At 56.3% G+C, this 18,038-nt stretch overlaps 2 protein-coding genes across 6 annotated transcripts; both read left to right on the forward strand.

Annotated features, from left to right (window-relative positions):
• Positions 1-21: 21 nt before the first annotated feature.
• On the forward strand, positions 22-8,275 carry NDUFA13 (NADH:ubiquinone oxidoreductase subunit A13). The gene is made up of 5 exons (XM_043467496.1): positions 22-178; positions 5,990-6,068; positions 7,360-7,431; positions 7,823-7,892; positions 8,085-8,275. The coding sequence occupies exons 1-5, from the start codon at positions 85-87 to the stop codon at positions 8,202-8,204; spliced, it is 435 nt and encodes a 144-aa protein (XP_043323431.1). The 5' UTR covers positions 22-84; the 3' UTR covers positions 8,205-8,275.
• On the forward strand, positions 8,276-17,916 carry YJEFN3 (YjeF N-terminal domain containing 3). 5 transcript variants are annotated; one of them, XM_043467494.1, is made up of 6 exons: positions 8,276-8,910; positions 13,449-13,711; positions 15,442-15,552; positions 15,736-15,849; positions 15,933-16,083; positions 17,674-17,916. In XM_043467494.1, the coding sequence occupies exons 2-6, from the start codon at positions 13,628-13,630 to the stop codon at positions 17,877-17,879; spliced, it is 666 nt and encodes a 221-aa protein (XP_043323429.1). In that variant the 5' UTR covers positions 8,276-8,910; positions 13,449-13,627; the 3' UTR covers positions 17,880-17,916. The 5 variants fall into 5 exon arrangements, with proteins under 5 accessions (XP_043323429.1, XP_043323425.1, XP_043323427.1 ...); XM_043467490.1 differs by having other exon boundaries at positions 8,281-8,910; positions 13,449-13,557; XM_043467491.1 differs by having other exon boundaries at positions 8,422-8,910; positions 13,449-13,557; positions 15,933-16,061.
• Positions 17,917-18,038: the final 122 nt, after the last annotated feature.

The following is an 18,038-nucleotide window of genomic DNA, read 5'->3' on the forward strand; positions in this document are numbered from 1 at the left end:
CTGCAGCTTCCGCCACACTCAGCATGGTGTCGGTCGCCGTTGCGTAACTTCCTCCTGAGACCGGAAGTGCAAGGTCCTGCAAGCATGGCGGCGTCGAAGGTGAAGCAGGACATGCCCCCGGCGGGGGGCTACGGCCCTATCGACTACAAGCGGAACCTTCCGCGTCGGGGACTGTCGGGTCAGTGTCGCCCTGCGCCGGGGTGTCAGGGTCTGAGCGTTCTAGGCGCCGCGGCGGGGTCGGGACGCCAGGGAGTCTAGCGGGCCAAGGTTTCCCCGCGGTATGACAGGAGGCGGAGCCTTGGGATCCCCCAAAGCTTCAGTACTAACAATAATGAAAACTGCTGCAGTTTGTCGACCGTTTACTAAGCCCTTTGCTTCCTTCTCGTAACAGCCCAGGAGGTCGGTCCCGTTAATTATTTATATTTTACAATTCATTGATTAAACCGAGAGAGGGCTTCCCTGGTGGTTGAGCGGATAAAGAATCCGCCTGCAATTCAGGAGACACAGGAGGTGCAGGTTCGATTCCTGGGTCAGGAAGATTCCCTGGCGGAGGGCATGGCAACCCACTCCAGTATTCTTGCCTGAAAAATCCCACGGACAGAGGAGCCTGGCGGGCTACAGTCCATACGGTCGCAAAGAGTTGGACATGACTGAGCGACTAAGCACAAACTGAAATTAGTGTAGCCCCCGCGGGGAGCCTTCCCGCACGTTCCCGTTTCACAAGGAGGGAGACTGAGACCCGAGAGAGGATGCGACTCCCCACAGGGCCACCCAGAGTAAAGCTGGGGCCGAACCTGGATTACCCAGGGAATTTGAAAGATTTTTTTTGAAGGGGGGGGTGGGGCGGCGGAAAAAAAGTTCTGCGCAGTGGTTCCTCGCTGGTGGCCCCCACCTGCAGGATATCCCAGAAATATGGATTCTTCAATTTGTCAAGGGCTCTAAATGACGTTTTAAAATTTTTTATTGGGGTCAACACAAAAACATGTAAGAGAGTAAAAAACGGCCATACACTGCAGTCAAGATTAACAGAAGGAATGTCAACCAAGTTAAGAATGAATATTTTGCTGTAACTCATTGAGCTTTACATTTAAAACGTGTGCATGTTTTGCAAATTATGCCTTAATTAAAAAGCAGAAAAAAATTCATGGGCATGATTTTTTTTAATGTTATAATTAAGACAGAGAAAAGTTAATGTTAGGTTAAAAACTCAAGTATTCCCTTGCTCCCTACTGGCTTTTTTATAATTTGGAACAAAGGTTGGCAAACTTTTCTGTAAAGAGCCAGGTAAGTATTTTCTGCTTTCTTGGCCAGATAGTCTTTCTCCTCTGTTGTTTTTTTACAACTTTACCAACCTAAAAGTGTGCTTAGCCTGAGGACCATACAGAAACAGTTACAGGTTAGATTCAGAGCACTGGGCACTGAACTCTAGACTCACTCCTAGGTTCAGTGAATATAATGCGATCTGTTTCGTCTTTTCTCAAAATCTTAACTTAGCACCCAGGCTAGAACACTCCTCGGGTGCGTGGCATGAGTTCTGTTTATACATGTGTACTTCTGTGGCCTGTGTCCAGACCAGGCCGCACAAGAACCCCAGCCAGTGAGTCTCCCTGGGCTTCCCACAGCCAGCATCTCTCTCATTTTGCAGCCCCACATGTGGCCTGTATCCTGCTCCCCTCAGCAGTGCTTGCTGTGTGCCTTAAATGCCCCTGCCTGTGCTTGGGTCTCCTACTCTCAGCCTTTACACCCGCTTCCCCTGTTGCACATCCAGACCACCTCAGTCTCTCCTGGCTGCAGAGGGATGAGGAATATAACCCTTTCTGAGGTGTGGTCTCTGTCCGTGTACCTGCATTTAGTGACTGCTGAGCGCGTCCTTAGTGCTGGGCTCTGTCCTGAGGAGCTCACACAGCTGAGGAGACAGACAGGTTGCTTGTGATTTCCCATTGTGGCCCAGGACTATTGGCGCCTTAGCGAGCCACAATGGGCGCGAGGACCTCTCTGAAAAGGAGTTGCCCAGGTAGAGGGAACAGCGGCTGTTCACTCTCATTCTGCACGCAGCCCTCATTTCTGTCCGCCAGCCTTATCCACAGCTGCTTTCTCTCCATCGGTCTTGCTCTTGTCCAGGCACCGTGACCCCAAGCTTGGCACCCCCTCCCCTTTTCTCTGCCTGGACCACTCACCGCCAGCATGCTACAATGTGCCAGGCTGGCTCAGGCCACCCGTGATCCACACAGCCGCTGAGTGACTGTTGCCCCCACCTTCCCCCTGGTCTCTCACACCCCGCTCTCCTCACCGTCCTGCACCCAGTGAATCGCCCTTTTTTCTGGTATCTTTAACGTTTTAATTGACATTCACATGCCATACCATCTAATCACCCATTTCATGTGAGCAGACTGATTTTTAGTCTGTTCCCAGTTGTGCAACCACTGGAACAATCTAAGTTTACATTTTCATCACCCCAGAAGAAATGCTGTGCTGTGGAGCAGTCGCTCCACATCCTCCCCCAGCCCCTGACAACCACAGATCTGCTTCCTGCCTCTAGGGATAGGGATTTGCCTCTCATATAAATGGCATAGTTAACGATGTCTCTTTATGTCTAACTTTTCTCAGCATGTTTTTTGTTGTTTGTGTATTTTCGGCTGTGCTGGGATTCCACTACTGTGTGGGCTTTTTTTTTTTTTTTTTCCTGTGTGGGCTTTTATCTGCGGCGAGTCGGGGGCTACTGTAGATGTGGTGCACAGGCTTCTCATTGCGATGTTGTCTCTGGTTGCGGAGCATGGACTCTAGGGTGCATGGGCTCAGTAGCTGCAGCACATGTGCTCGGTAGTTGTGGCTGCTGGGCTCTAGAGCACACACTCGATAGTCGTGCAGGGGCTTAGCTGCTCCACGGCATGTGGAATCTTCCCGGATCAGGGATGGAATCCGTGTCTCCTGCCCTGGCAGGCGGCGTCTTAACCACTGGACAACCAGGGAAGTGCTCTCAGCACATTTTTAATGTATACTTTGTAGTATGCATCAGTGCTTCCTTCTTTATTGTGGCTGAGTAACCTTGTATGGCGGGACGTCTTGTGTGTCCATTTACTATTGGATGGACGTTTGAATTGTCTCCATCTTTTGGCTGTTATGAACAGTGCTGCTCTGAACATGCTTGTATGGGTTTCTGTGTGAACATATGTTCCTTTCTCTTGGGTGAAGTGGGGTTGCTGGGTCACATGGTAACTCCACATTTAACATTTTGAGGAACTGCCAAACTGTTTTCCAAATTGGCTATACCAAATTACGTTCCCACCTATAGTGTATGGGCATTCCCATTTCTCTGCGTCTGGACAACACTGATTGTTTTCCATTAAAAAAAATTTTAGCCATCCTAGTGGGTGTGAGGTGGTATTTACTGTGGTTTTAATTTGCATTTCCCTAGTTACTAATGATGTTGAGCACCTTTTCATGTGTTTGCTGGCTATTTGTGTAGCTTCCTTGAAGAAATATCTATTCAGACCCTTGACACATTTTTAAATTAGGTGGTTAGTCTTTTTATTATTGGATTTTAAGAGTTCTTTATATATTTTGGATACCATTCCCTTATCAGATACATGATTTGCAAATACTTCCATCCTGTGGGTTGTCTTGTCAGCTTGTTGATAGTGTCACTTGCAGCACAAAAGTTTTACATTTCAGCAGTGTCCAATTCATCTATTTTTTCTCTTGTCGCTTGTGTGACCAGTGTCTAATCTAAGAAATCGTTGCCTTATCCTAGATCACAGAATGACTTCGCTGTTTTCTAAGAGGTTTATAGTTTTAGCTCTTACATTGAGGCCTTTGATCCATTTTGAGTTAATTTTTGTGTATGGAGGGAGGGAGATGCACACTTTATTCTTTTGCATGTGGCTACCCAGTTGTCCAATTTGCTGAAAAGACTGTTCTTTCCCCATTGAATTATCTTGGCACCCTTGTCCACAATCAGTTGACCATAAATGTGAGGGTTTATTTCTGGCCTCTCAGCTCTGTTCCGCCGACGCACACGTCTGTCTTTATGCCAGTGCACACTGTCTCGTACACACAGCTGCGTGGTAAGTTTGAAGAGTCCTCCAACTTTGTTCTTTTCCAGAACTATCTCAGCTGTTCTGGGCCCTTGCATTTCCACATGAATTTTCCGAGCTGCTTGTCAATTTCTGTGGGACTGTGGGGGGAGGAAGGGATTCTGATGGGAACTAGGTTGGATCTGAACCTCAGTTTGGAGACTGCTGCCATCTGAACAATGTTGAGTTCCGATCCATGAACACAGGATGCATTTCTGTTTATTCAGGTCGTCTTTATACCTGGCCTGCTCCCTTTTCTGGGTGTACCCCCCCCCCATTGTTGTCTCCCACCAGAGGAGGTGCAGACATCCCCCTGAGGGCCTGGGGCGTCAGCCTCACCACTGTCAGTGAGGACTAGATGAGTTAGAGGGAAGGTCACCTCACCTTGTTTAGTCCCTCCCTCGTGTCTGACTGTGACCACACAGCTTGTAGCCCGCCAGGCTCCTGTCCATAGGATTCTCCAGGCAGGAACACCGGAGTGGGTTGCCGTATCCTCCTCTAGCACCTTACCTTAGTCTTGGAATTTATCTTCCAGATGGACCCACACACGGGCGCCCAGTGTTGGGGGTAAGAGGCCCTTACAAGGACAGCCTAGGTCTGTTCTCTGGGGCTGGGGTAGAAGGAGAAACCCCTGAGCCTCTCTGCAGAGAATGGGCAGCTTTGGTGAAGCGCATATCACCCAGCAGAGTGCGTGGCGTGCCCAGCGTGGGCGGTCAGCGCTGCGTGCGAGCCACGGGCACACTGAGGGCTGCTCCTGGGCACGCGGGCCTCACAGCACAGGAACCAGCGTGCTCCCACTACCTCGTCCCCCATAACTTGGCAATGTCTTGCCTTCAGCTTGTGTTTTAACAGGTTGAACTAAAAGGAGTAAAAAATTGAGCCAGTTTCTCATTTATCTCTGGGTCCAACAGAGGTGCCAGATGAGTCTTGTGCTAAACCAAAGTAAAGGAGAAAGAGCCCACACTTCGTCCCCCGCCAGGCCCAGGGAGTGGCTTTACCCACCATTTGCTGGCCCTTTACTGGGTGTTACATGGGGCTCAGTCTGGCTGAGCTGGTGAGCTCATCCCAACAGCCACGAGTTCCATCCTGAGGAGAGACCAATGCTAGAAAGAGAAGGGGGTGTGGGACGAGCCAGCCCCAGCCAGGCCCCAGGCATCCAGACCTCCCTGAAGACCCCAGCAGGCCCACAGCCTGTCAGTCAGAATTACAGCGAGGTGCCCCAGGGGCTCAGTAAATATTCATTTCAGCCTCTGTCTCCTGGGGTCCCAGGAAGGGGCTCAATCCTATGGGGCTGGGAGGCAGTAGAACCCTGGGAGCCCAGGGGGTGGCCGGGTGGCCCCTGCAGGGCACTGCCTGCCCCCGGCAGCCTCATCCAGCCTCTTCTGGGCAGCCCCCGGGGAGGTTCCCCGGCTGCCGGGCCCTCGGTGGGGCCAGGACCCAGCGTGGACACCATCCTTCGCCACGGGGACCAGCTGGCTGAAGGAACTCAAACAACCTTCCGGTCAATGGCGGGCCGAGGCCACACAGCTGTAGCCATTTAGACTGCCAGGCTCTCCCATGGTCTCTGCCCAGCTGCGCCTTCTGAGAACCCTGGCATGGGGCTGAGCTGTGGCAGCCGCACAGCCTTGCAGCCTGGTGTGCCCTGCCCGCAGAGTGGGTGATTGGGATGAAGCGTGGTCTGCAGTTGCAGGGGAGGGGTGTCAACGGGAGGGGCGGGTGGATGCTCCAGACAAGTAGTCTAAGAACAGGCGTCAGAAACAGCCCTGGCTGGCTGGGCGGGGCTCCGTGGGGGCTTTCGCCTTCTCCCTCTTTCCTGTTTCTGGAGTACTTGCCGTGGGTGGGTTGTGGGTTAGGAGAAGACGGGTCAAGGAGGCCTGTCCCTCGGGCAGGTGCTGAGTGGTGCCTTCACCCTGCAGGCTACAGCATGTTCGCCGTGGGCATTGGGGCCTTGCTCTTCGGGTACTGGAGCATGATGAGGTGGAACCGCGAGCGCAGGTAGGCCCCACACTGGAGAGGCGGGTGGGGACTTAGGCCATGGACCCGGGGCTCCTCCAGGCCCCTGTCAGCACCTCAGGGAGCTCAGGGCCTGAGCTGGCGAGTCCATTTCTGGGCTTTACTTCAAGGAATGACTGACTAGTAAGTAAGAAGCTTGCCTCTGGGTGTTCACTAGGTACCCTTGAGCTCCACCCCCAGGTACCCCAAGGTCCAGTTTGCATAGCCCATCAGGCAGAGATGGAGGCAGGGGGACAGGCCCTGTCCCTCAGGGGATGTTTGTCAGTGGTGCCCGGGCAATAATGATACCAGGACTTCAAAGGCAGATCATACCAGACAATGGCCTGGCCAGCCACACCGGCCTGAGGGTCCCAGTCTGCTGTGGCCTTGGTTTGGACCCTGGCCACCTCCGAGTTTGCCCAGTACTCTGTCAGATGGCTCCTCCTCACTGGCTCCCAAGCAGCGGTCCCCCCCCCACCCTCCCCCGCTCTGTGTCCTCAGCATCCACCTGGACCCTGCTCACCCCCTACAAGGGCAGTGTTGGAGAAGGTCCAGCACGCAGAGGGCACTCCGCTTTGTTCAGTGAATTCAGGGCACCTGGTGGGTGCTGGACCCCACCCTGGACAGGAGCGACCAGGCCCAGTCTCCCGGGGGGCACCGCGGTAGCCATGGTGTGTGACTGCTGAGGACAGCAGCCCCAGTCCCTGGGCCCTGGGGGGTTGAGGTGGAGGCGGAAGTTCCCTGGGACCCTTCCCTGTGTTGCTGTGAGATTCGTGGTGATGGGGGGACAGGGTCAGGGGCCACCCCCGGGCTGCGTCACTGGGACTGCTCTCTCCACTCCCCCCAGCAGACAGGGCTGGCGAGTTAGAGACGCCGAAAAGCAGGGAGAAGAAAGAAGCTGCTCATGATACTCGCCACCCCCCCCCCCACGGTTATTTTGAGATGAAAAGGATGTGGTTTTGTAAGGCCCAGAACCTCATGATGAATGTTCCCCCCAGTTCACTGCAATCATCAGGCCTGGGCTATTTTTAGGATTAAAAAAAAAAGTTTTGAGCTGAAAAGAAAGTGTGAAGCCAGCAGTCTTGTGGACTGATGCCGCCTCTGCCAGCTGTGTTTCCCCACATTCCCCGCGCCCATCGCAGGCTACTGGTGGCTGAGCCCACTTCCCCCCTTGCTTGCCTCTGCCTCTCCCCCAAGCCCCATGCCAGGGTAGCCAGGGTAATGCCCGTCCAAGGGCTGCATCGTCTGCCCCCATCCCACCGGGGACTGATCTGTCAGTTTTGGGGTTTCACAGGCGTCTCCAGATCGAGGACTTCGAGGCCCGCATCGCGCTGATGCCTCTGTTGCAGGCAGAGAAGGACCGGAGGTAGGGTGCTGGGGTCAAGAGGTCACAGGTCAGAGTGCCCCAGCCTGCACCGTGGGACAAGGCCAGAATGCATGTGGGGATCAACAGCCATGACCTTGTTGACGGCAGCTCCAGGGGCTGCCGTTGTCCTTGGAGAGGACCCCATACTTGACTTGCAGAAGAGACCCAAGAGGGAGAATGAATGTTTCTGGAGGTGGGGGCTTTGGCTGGGAGGGCTGCAAGAGTTTGTCAGGGGGAAGGAAGTAAAGCGGAGAGATCAGCGTGTGTGCCGGGCTGAAAGCCCTGGGAGGTGATGGGGAGCTGGAGGAGGGGCAGGTCTGTCAGGTTTGTTAGATAGAGGCCCCGGGAGGGATCCGCCCTGTCCCCTACCTCCCACCTTGTCTCCCTGCAGGGTTCTCCAGATGCTTCGGGAGAACTTGGAGGAGGAGGCAACTATCATGAAGGACGTGCCGGGCTGGAAGGTGGGTCCTCAGCCCTGCAGGGTCCAGGCCGCTGCATAGACGCAGCCTCCCACAGAAAACCTGGGCCTTTGCGGGAGTGGGTGCCAGGTGCCAGCAGGGGGCGGCCGTTCCGGGTAGAGGCACGGGGGCTGCCAAGCCTGGTGGGGTCCCAGCAGGCTCCTGGGACCCACCCTTACCCCTGCATCCCCACAGGTGGGTGAGTCCGTGTTCCACACCACGCGCTGGGTGGCTCCCATGATGGGCGAGCTCTACGGGCTGCGCACGCGCGAGGAGATTCTCAACGCCACCTATGGGTTCATATGGTACACGTAGGAGTCTGCGCCCGAGACTGCTGGACCCGCGCCCTCTCCCCGCTAGGAGAGAATAAACGCTCTGGAGACTGACCTGATTGTGTCCCAGGGACTGAGTGATTGGGGGTGCGGGGTGTCAGAGGAGGTGTGGGGACTAAGCAGAAGATGCCAATGGGATGGGCCCTGGATTGCCCTGCAGCGTCGGCTGCCAAATGTGCCTGGACTTTTTCCTGACTTTGCTGAAACCCTGCTTGTCAGCAGCCAGCGTCTTCAGACTGGGGGTCTTCTCCACTGGGGTACCGGTTGGGTGGATGGGCGACCTGTATCGGAGCGTACCGGGCTGGAGAGGGGTGCAGCAGAGGCGGGTCCACTTGCATGCAGGCCAGGACCCCGTAGCGGGGGTAATGAGCCCATCGCTGTCCTTCCAGACTTTGTTTCCCTGCCAGTATCTGGAACTTTGGGATTCCCGCCATTCCACGGGCAGCTCCACTCCTGGCACGAAGGGGTTAAGTCCACTTGCACTTTACAACCAATGGCCATGCGCAGCGCCTTTGCGGCGTCTCCTGATTGGCGGACACACAGAGTGGGCGGGAGGGCGGACGCCCCCTCCGCCCAGGGATGCGTTTAAAAGGCTGTGGCCGTGGTGGCTGCACACAGATCACCTGCGCCATGAGCAGCACGGATGGCCCGGACCTAGCGGAGGCGACCGAAGAGCGGTGTTTCCTCAGGTCAGCCAGGGAGAGGGACCAGAGGGAAGCAGGGGCACGGGTGGAAGAAGGCCTGGGGAACCGGGGGCTTAGATGGGAGGCAGAGGCATGGCCGGGATAGTGGGCGGGGAGAATGCCAGGCCCATCCCGGAATTGGAGGGACTAAGCCTGCGGCTGCCAACACCTCCAAAGCTGCGTTGCCAGGGAAACGGTATCAGCAGCAGGCCTGCCCCTCTTGAATTATTCATCAGCACCGCTGGTTGCTCCCCCCACCCCACCCCCGCCAAACACACACAGCCTGAGCAGGCCCACCTCCTCTTTCCATCTTTCCCAGGGACCCTGGAGCCGTGCCCCTTGTTCCCCATCTGGGAAGAGCCGCAGGCTTTCAGCTCCTCAAATGCTCACCCCCTCCATGGTAGTCCCCCTGCTACTAAACCCCTTGTTCAGAGAATAAAACTGAAGACTGGGGAGGGAAGCGGCTGGCTGAGCTCGGATTAAAACGATATTTGAATACATGGGCCACTTGCCAGTGGGCTGATGAATTTGGGGTCTGGAGCTGGCAGCCGTGGTTGTGTCCTCCACCTGATCCTGAGTCGTCATCCTGTGTCCTCTGAGTGTGTGCGACGTGGGACCCCAAGCCGGGCTGTAGAGCTCTGTCTAAACCAGACCCCACAGCCCTTGTGCTGCCACCTGCCCGCTCTCCACTCAGCCCCTCTTAAAGTCAGGTCCTCTGTGGTAGGCACTTGGCTGGTATCTGGCTAGAGACCCAGCACATGGGAGGCAGGGGAGGAAAATGTTCCAGAAGCTGGAGCTGTGACTTCACCTGGTGTGGGGGACGGAGGGGCCTCAAATGCCAACTGGGGAGTGATGAGGTGCTATGTGTTGGGTAGGAGTGGGACACGGGGAGAGGAGTCCAGAGTGGGAGACATACTGGGGAGCATGTAAGTCTGGTGAGGAATTAGAATAAATGTTCTCTTAATGCTGGGAAGGTTTGGGAAATCGCGTTCAAGTTTTCAAGAGCCCCATGGCTTGTGTGGAGTTTGAGGGGACAGGATTGCAGTAGCGGCCAGGTGAGCAGTGACGGAGGACTGGAGGGCAGAGACAGGAAGGTGGAGAGAAGCAGATGGATCTGAGAAAGAGGGAGTGTCTGGCACAGACACCCTGGCCTCACAGCTTCACCTCCACAAAGCCCCCTCTGGGGCTTTTGCTCCTTCTGGGGCTGGTGGGCAAATCCTGGGGCCTTGCAGCTCCTCTCCTGGGGGCGGAGGTTGGGAGAAGCAAGAGGCACCCTCATAAACTGAGCACCCTCCTCTCCTCAGTCCCATAGTAGCTCTGCCATATCCCCTCCCCGACTCGGAGCAGCTGCTGCGCCAGCCCTCAGGTTCCCGGACTGCCCTTTGCCTGTGGAGTCCCGGTTGTCACTCCGGTGACCCACTAGGCAGAAAGATAATGGAGTGAAAGCCGCTCAGTCATGTCTGACTCTTTGTGACCCCATGGACTGTAGCCTGCCAGGCTCCGCTGTCCATGGAGATTCTCCAGGCAAGAATACTGGAGTGGGTGGCCATGCCTCCGGGGATCTTTGCAAGGGATTGAACCCGGGTCTCCCTCCTTGCAAGCAGATTCTTTATCATCTGAGCCACTAGGGAATCCCAGGAAGCCTCCACATGGAGGCCAGAGGCCAAATCTTCAGAACAGAGGGGAAAAAGAGGAGGATGGATGATCCTCAGCCCTCCCATGGGGGCAGCAGAGCTGTCGCAAGCTGAAGACGGGGGAATGAGCCGCGTTACTGCATGCAGGCTTCCTCTAGCTGTGGCGCGTGGGGGAGACTCTGCCGCGGAGCACTGGCTTCTCATTCTGGTGGCTTTTGTTGCAGAGCAGGCTCAAGGTGTGTGGGCTTCAGCAGTTACAGCTCGCAGGCTCAGTAGTTGTGCTCGTGGGCCCCTGAGCTTACAGGCTCAGTAGTTGTGATGCAGGGGCTTAGTTGCTCCGAAGCACGTGGAATCTTCCCAGACCAGGAATCCAACCTGTGTCCCTGCATTGGCAGGTGGACTCTTACCCACTGTGCCACCAGAGAAGCCCCTGGGCCTGCCTGCTCTTCATATGGCCCCACCGGGAGCTTGTTTTTCCTACCTGGTCCTTCAGCCTACAGCGTCAGCCGCAGACAAGTGTGGGCTTGAATGTGGTTCCGCTTGCTGGGGTCGCGAGGCATGTCACCTTGCCCTAAGCCTGCATCTCCATCAGTGTGACACCCTGAAATGTGTCCGACCAAGTTTTTCAGCCTCACTCACTCTGCCTCTCTTCTGTCCCTTGAATCTGACAAGTTCATTTCCACCGCAGGACCTTGACCCTCATTGTTCTTGCCACTTGGATTACCTCCCACAACACTCCAGGTCAGCTCCTCCAGGAAACCCTCCCTGACTTCCCATCCCATAGCAGTCCTAGCTTCCCATCTCCAGCCCTCCTGCTGCCTGGCCTGGTCACACTACAAAATTACCTAGAAGGTTGTAGTCTCCTACTCACAGAATTTAAGAAAGGAGCCTCAGGATTCATCCCAATGAGCCTCTGCCTATCTGTAGGTCAGCCTCGGCTTCTTTGCTCACACCCCATCCATGGCTCTGGAGACAGGCCCAAGGGTAGAAGGCTCAGTTTTCCAATTTGCTTCCAATGTGACTCTGGGCAAGCCATTTTACTTCTCCTGAGTTGTTATACATTCTTCCAACTCTTCTGAGCCCGATCCTTTTAAAGTAATAATAATTATTGTTATATGTATCTTTATTATTACCATTATACTCAAGGGTGTGCTAATAAGCTGGGGCAAGTGCTCTTGCTCACCTGGGAGGGGTCCTGGCCAGGGGGAGCTGGCATCAGGCTGCAGACTCTGCTCAGCTGCTCCAGCCCCTGATTCTGGAATGAGGAACATCTTCCCATCCTCAGTGCCAGCTTTTCCTCTCTGAAGCCACCAAGCCCATGTCCCTTGGAAGGCCCCCTAAACTGGGGGGCCCTGCTCTTAGAAGGGCCCAACACTTGGCTTAATGCTCTGCTATCACCCTCTTAAAATTCTTAATAATTATTGATTAAGGGGCCACACATTTGCATTATTCACTGGACCTCAAAAATTATCTAGCCTGTGCTGCCTACACTTTTGCAAAGGAGGAAGAAAGCAAGGCTCAGAGAGGAGTCAGACCTGTCATTTAGCAGGCTGGGGGTGGAGCTTCACCTCAACTACATTGGCTCCATCTCTCTGGCCACAATTATTTGAATTTTTAAAAATTAATTTTAACTTCTTTTATTTTTGGCTGCACTGGGTCTTCCTGGCTTTGTTTGGACTTTCTCTAGTCCCTGTGAGTGGGGGTTACTCTTTGTTGCAGTGCCTGGGCTTCTTATTGCCATGGCTTCTCATTGCAGAGCATGGGCTCTAAGCACGTGGGCACTCGAGTACAGGCTCAATAATTGTGACGCATACACTTAGTTGCTCTGTGACATGTGGAATCTTCCCAGGCCAGGGATCGAACCTGTGTCCTCTGCAATGGCAGGCGATTCCTATCCACTCTGCCGCCAGGGAAGTCTACAGTCATTTGAATTTTATCACTGCATCTAAAGAATAATCACCAATGAGTCTCATGGCTGCAGTCCCCACAGCCACCACCTCATATGAACCATTAAAATCCTCTGTAGCTTTTAAAACCCACCTCCCCCAGGCACCTCCAGTCCAGGGTGCCCCCTCCAGTGTCGGAGAGCTCCTTCAGTGGTTTCCACTGCCTAAAATCCACACATTGCCCCTAGCAACTAAGTCCTTCATGCTCAGTTACCTGCGCTGGGTTCCTCCTGCCTTGGGGGCTTCAGGCAGCTGGGGGAGGCCCCCACTGTTACTGTTGTTTGGTCACTAAGTCACGTCTGACTCTTTCCCACCCCGTGAACCGCAGCACTCCAGGCTTCCCTATCCTTCACTATCTCCTGGAGTTTGCTCAAACTCATGTCCATTGAGTTGGTGATATCATCCAACCATCTCATCCTCTGTCACCCTCTTCTCCTCTTGCCCTCAATCTTTCCCAGCATCAGGGTATTTTTCAGTGAGTCGGCTCTTCTCATCCGGTCGCCAAAGTTTCATCTTCAGCCTCAGTACTTCTAATGAATATTCATTGTTGATTTCCTTTGGGATGGACTGGTTGGATCTCCTTGCAGTCCAAGGGACTCTCAGGAGTCTTCTCCAGCACCACAGTTCGGAAGCACCCATTCTTCAGCTCTCAGCCTTCGTTATGGTCCAGCTCTCACGTCTGTAGGTGGCTACAGGCGCCTGCCCGTGCCCTGAGGCAGTGGGGCCAACATGCAGTGCCATGTGCGTCCTCTACCACCAGGGGGCTCCCGTGCCTCAGGCTGGTGTTCAAAACGACCGCTGCGTCCCTGGCAGCGTCCATTCAGCCGTGTCTGGGACAGATGAGGAGCTCTGGGCACGGCGGTGGGGTGGTGTCAGGGCCTGGCTCAGAACACTGGTGGCACATTTCTGGCTCCACCTGAGTGTCTGTCTCTCCGTCTCTGTGTCTCCCCACTCTGACCCTCAGCACCGCGGAGGCAGCGGCCCTGGAGCGTGAGCTGCTGGAGGACTATCGCTTTGGGCGGCAGCAGCTGGTGGAGTGGTGTGGCCATGCTAGTGCCGTGGCTGTGACCAAGGTACCTGGGCCTGCTTCTCAGCCTCGACCGTGAGCAGACGGCCGGCTCACCAAAGTGGAGGCCTAGCTGCATGACCCCCCGGCCAGGATGGTCATTTCTGCCCTCAAGAGAGCTTGGGGCCACCCCAGCCCATCACTCAGATGAGGAAACCAAGGTCCGTCACTGGCCCCGGCCAGGGGGTTGCTGAGCGTCAGGACAGAGACAGGGGTCCCCAGAGATGTGGAAGCAACTACAGAGATGGGTCTGGGGCCCTTGACTGCCTGTCTCTGCCACCTCCTGGGTCGTGAGCAGAGGGGACGTCAGCTTCCTAAGTCTGAGCACCCCCAAACAGCTACCTGCCACGGGTCCAGGAACTGAGGCCCGCAAGGGTAGGAGTCGAGCTGTATTTGGCTTTGGGACAAATCCCCAGGCTTCAAAGTGCCTGCAGGAGGCCGGCTGCTATCCAGTGGTCCGCGTCATGTTGCCAGACCACCATGCTGGGCCTGAAAGAGGGTAATAAACGGACACCAATGAATAAATACAAACTCCTTAGGAAAGTGCCCGGTCAAGTCAGGGCTCCAGCAGGTAACCTCTTCCTCTTCCTCCTCTTCTTCCTCTTCTGATCACCACTGTATACTTTTGAAAAAAACTTCATATCTTTCTTTACGTAGACTCCACTGTTTTTTAACTTAAACGTTCCTATTTCCAAGTGAAACATATCCTGAGTGAGATGCTCAGAGGTAAGAAGAACAATGAAAATCAAAGCCACAAAAGCAAACCCAGTAAAGTAACCTCATGCTTGGCTGTTGAAGACCAACCATCCAGTTTTCACACTGAACGCTTTGTGTCTGTCCAGAGGCAAGCCAGCCAGACCTTATGACTCTCCCTGACTAGGTCAGGTCTGGGGCTCTGCGGATGGCGTGGTGGGGTCATAGATATGATCAGGGTGAGTCAGGACCCTGCTGAGACCCTGGGGAGGAGACTCCAAAAGGAAAGAACTCCCTTGGTGTGGTTGGAAGTTAGAGTATAGTTTGGCCCCCTGATGACCCCAGAAGCCCGTCAGAGTCACTGTTACTCCTACTTGATAGAGGTGCCGGGAGGAGAGTGAGCTAAGGCCACGCAGAGAGTCAGGGCTGAGACTCGGCTCCTGTGTCAAAGAGAGATGCAGAGAGTCTGAGAGAGACAGACGGAGAGAGAGAGACAGAGGCGGAGACAGAGCTGGAGAGAAACAAGTATAATATTATCGTCGCTACTTTAAAAGGGTCGGGCCCAGAAGAGCTGGAAGAACAGCACATAACAACTCAGGAGAAGTAACGTGGCCTGCCCAGAGTAATGTAGGAAGCAGGGTGGAAAACGGCCTTCTCCCCGGGGTCTGTCTCCGGAGCCACGGATGAGGAGTGAGCAAAGAAGCTGAGGCCGACCTATGGACAGTCAGACACGAGAGGCAGGCAGTGAGGACAGAGGCCAAGGGAGAGAGACAGGGGAGAGAGGCTGGGCTCGGCGGGCTGGAAAAATCCCCCCCACCTCCCGCCCCCACCTCCGGGCCTCCTGGAGGGATGCAGGCCCGGAGACTCGGGCGGGGGAGAGGCAGCCACCGCCGCGGAAAAGGTGGAAGAATGTCTGCAGCTCAGGCTGAGAATAAACAAACCGCACTCCGGCTCGGGTGGTGGCAGGAGGCACGTTTCTCTGCTCAAGCTTGAGAGAGCCTGAGGCGAGGACCCCGGGTCTCTAACAAGGACCCCGAGGCCCCTAGGGGCCCCGTGCCGCCCCCAGAACAGCCCTCCCCCCGGTCTTGTCCTCGCGCCTTCGGGCCGAGCCCCATTCCTCCCTCCACCCCGGGCCTCAGTTTCCCCGCCGGACTCGGGAGGCGTTCCGAACCCCGTGCCTTTGCCTTTGCTGTGCCAGGCGTTTCCTCTGCCCGCTCTCCCCCGGAAGCAGAGGACGGCGCTGGTCGTGTGCGGCCCAGAGCAGAACGGAGCAGTGGGGCTGGTGTGCGCGCGGCACCTGCGGGTGTTCGTGAGTAGCGAGGATGCCCTCGGCCTCCCAGGGCCACCCCCCCGCCCCCGCCCCCCCAAGCCCTGAAAATGTCGCTGGCTCCTCTGGTCAGTGCTTGCCTCAGGCAGTTCCTGCCAAGCTGGGAGCAGAGGCCCAGGGGAGCCGGGGAGGGTCCCAGTGCCGACCCCTTCCTGCTTCCCGCAGGAGTACGAACCCACCATCTTCTACCCTACACGTTCACTGGACCCTCTGCACCGGGACCTGACTACTCAGTGTGAGAAGATGGACATCCCCTTCCTGTCCTACCTGCCCGCAGAGGTCAGCTTGGGTGGCAAAAGAGGGGTGGGGGGGGCAGAGCCCCAGGGCCGCCCCCTGACCCTGCCTCTACCTCGCTCTCCCAGGTCCAGCTCATCAACAACGCCTACAGGCTGGTGGTGGACGCTGTGCTGGGCCCTGGCGTGGAGCCGGGCGAGGTCGGGGGTCCCTGCACACGTGCGCTGGCCACGCTCAAGCTACTGTCCATCCCCCTTGTGAGCCTGGACATCCCCTCAGGCATGCCAGGTGGAGGGCGGGCATGAGGGTCGGGGAAGCAGGCTTGGGTGGAGGCCCCTATCCCCTGGCTTCTGGTGGTCCCAGCCTGTTTGCCCACCCTGAGCATATTTCCTCACCGAGGATGGCTTCTACACTCTAGGTGAGGCCGAGGGTCATGTCCATCCTTTGGATGGGCAGTGCTCAGCCTGGCGCCCAGGTGACCCTGGCTCCCCTCCCCCTTACACCCAGCACGGCATGCCCTCTGCCCATCCTGGCCCAGTCGCCCAGGCAGACGTGAGCTCACTCGGCAAAGGCCTCGCCCATCCTGGCCGCCGCCCCATGCCTGTTGGAACCATTAGGCAACAGGCAGACGGAACAAACAGCTGCTAGCCAGCCGGACCCTCCATGGGGGCAACCAGACTCGGGGGACATCCCCCGGCTTACAAGAGCCCAGGGTCATACCAACAGGATGCCACAGAGCTGGGGATGGTGGCTAAAGGAGGAGGTGGGCTGCCTGGTCACTGGGAGAGGCTGCAAGCTGGTATCTGAATAAACAGCCTAGGACAGAGGGGGTCACCCTGTTAGGTCAGGAGGGGTTATTAGTGGCCCCTAGTCTGAGGGTGGAAGCTAGGGTCAGAGAAGGCAGGATTAAAGTCAGACGGAGGAGGAATTCCCTGATGGTCCAGTGGTTACGACTCTGCACTTTCAATGCAGGGGGCACGGGTGTGAGCTCTGGTCAGGGAACTAAAATCTCACACGCTGCACTGTGTGGCCTAAAAATAAATAAACACACATTTTAAATAAATAAAAAGTCGGAGGGAGGAGGCTTTCAGTGAGTGGACCCAGACAGGTCGGAGGGGGGAGAGAAGGCAAGACCCCAAGTCAGAAGGTGGAGGCTCATCTGAGATCTGGCAGAGGCTATGGTCCAGTGAGGGAGGGGCTGGGACCTGCCAAGCCAAAAGGCAAGATCTGGTCTGAGGATGAAGGCAGGTCAGAGGGAAGAGTCTCTAGTCAGAAGGAGGAGGATGGATGCTCACGTTGCTAAGGGCAGGGCATATCTTCAGAGGCAAGAACCCGGCACAAAGAGACAGGTCTGGTGGGGGAGGCTTGACTGAGGATGGAGGTGAGACGTGTATTCTGAGTAGAGGGTGGGGATCTGTCCAGAGGAGGCTGTGAGGTCTGGGAGGAAAGAGACTTCAGTCTAAGAGGGGGAGCTTAGGACTGTTAGGGAGGGAGGGATACAGACAGACCCCAGGTCAGAAGGCAGACACACAGGTCTGACTGGGAAGAGCAGCAGGTAGAAATGTAGTCTGATGGCAGAGGTTGAGACAGATGGAGGAGGAGGATTGGGTAGCAGGATGGAAGCAGACAGACAAGTATGAAGGCAAAGGCTGCGGTCAGAGGGGGAGGGAGACATATCCAAGGAGGGAGGAGAAACTGGGCTGAGGGCAGAGGCTCAGTTTTATGGGGAGGCCGGTCTGACCAGGACTCACGTGTCAGAGCCCAGGCCGCGCTGGCTGGGGAAGGGGAGGTGGGTGGTGGGCGGCGGTGCTCCCGAGAACGAGCACTCCTCCCAGCTCCGGCTCCCGCCTCCCATCCTTCCTCCCTCAGGCTGGGACCCAGAGACTGGCGGCGACGCCGAGGACGGGCTACGACCCGACGTGCTCGTATCGCTGGCGGCGCCCAAGCGCTGCGCCGGCCGCTTCTCAGGGCGTCACCACTTCGTGGCGGGCAGGTTCGTGCCCGACGACGTGCGCCGAAAGTTCGCTCTGCGCCTGCCGGGGTACACGGGCACCGACTGCATCGCTGCGCTTTGACAGGCGCCGGCGCCAATAAACAGACGTACCACCACTGCCTCCTCGCCTGGGCCTCCTCTGTGCGCCGCGTCTGCCGCGGGGGCGGGCAGCCTCGGGGGGGCGGGGGGGGGACTGCCCACCGGCCCTCCGGCGGCCCAAGGCGGGAGGGATGGAGGGCAG

The sequence above is a fragment of the Cervus canadensis genome, chromosome 4 (assembly GCF_019320065.1).
Source record: "Cervus canadensis isolate Bull #8, Minnesota chromosome 4, ASM1932006v1, whole genome shotgun sequence".
Classification (NCBI taxonomy): domain Eukaryota; kingdom Metazoa; phylum Chordata; class Mammalia; order Artiodactyla; family Cervidae; genus Cervus; species Cervus canadensis.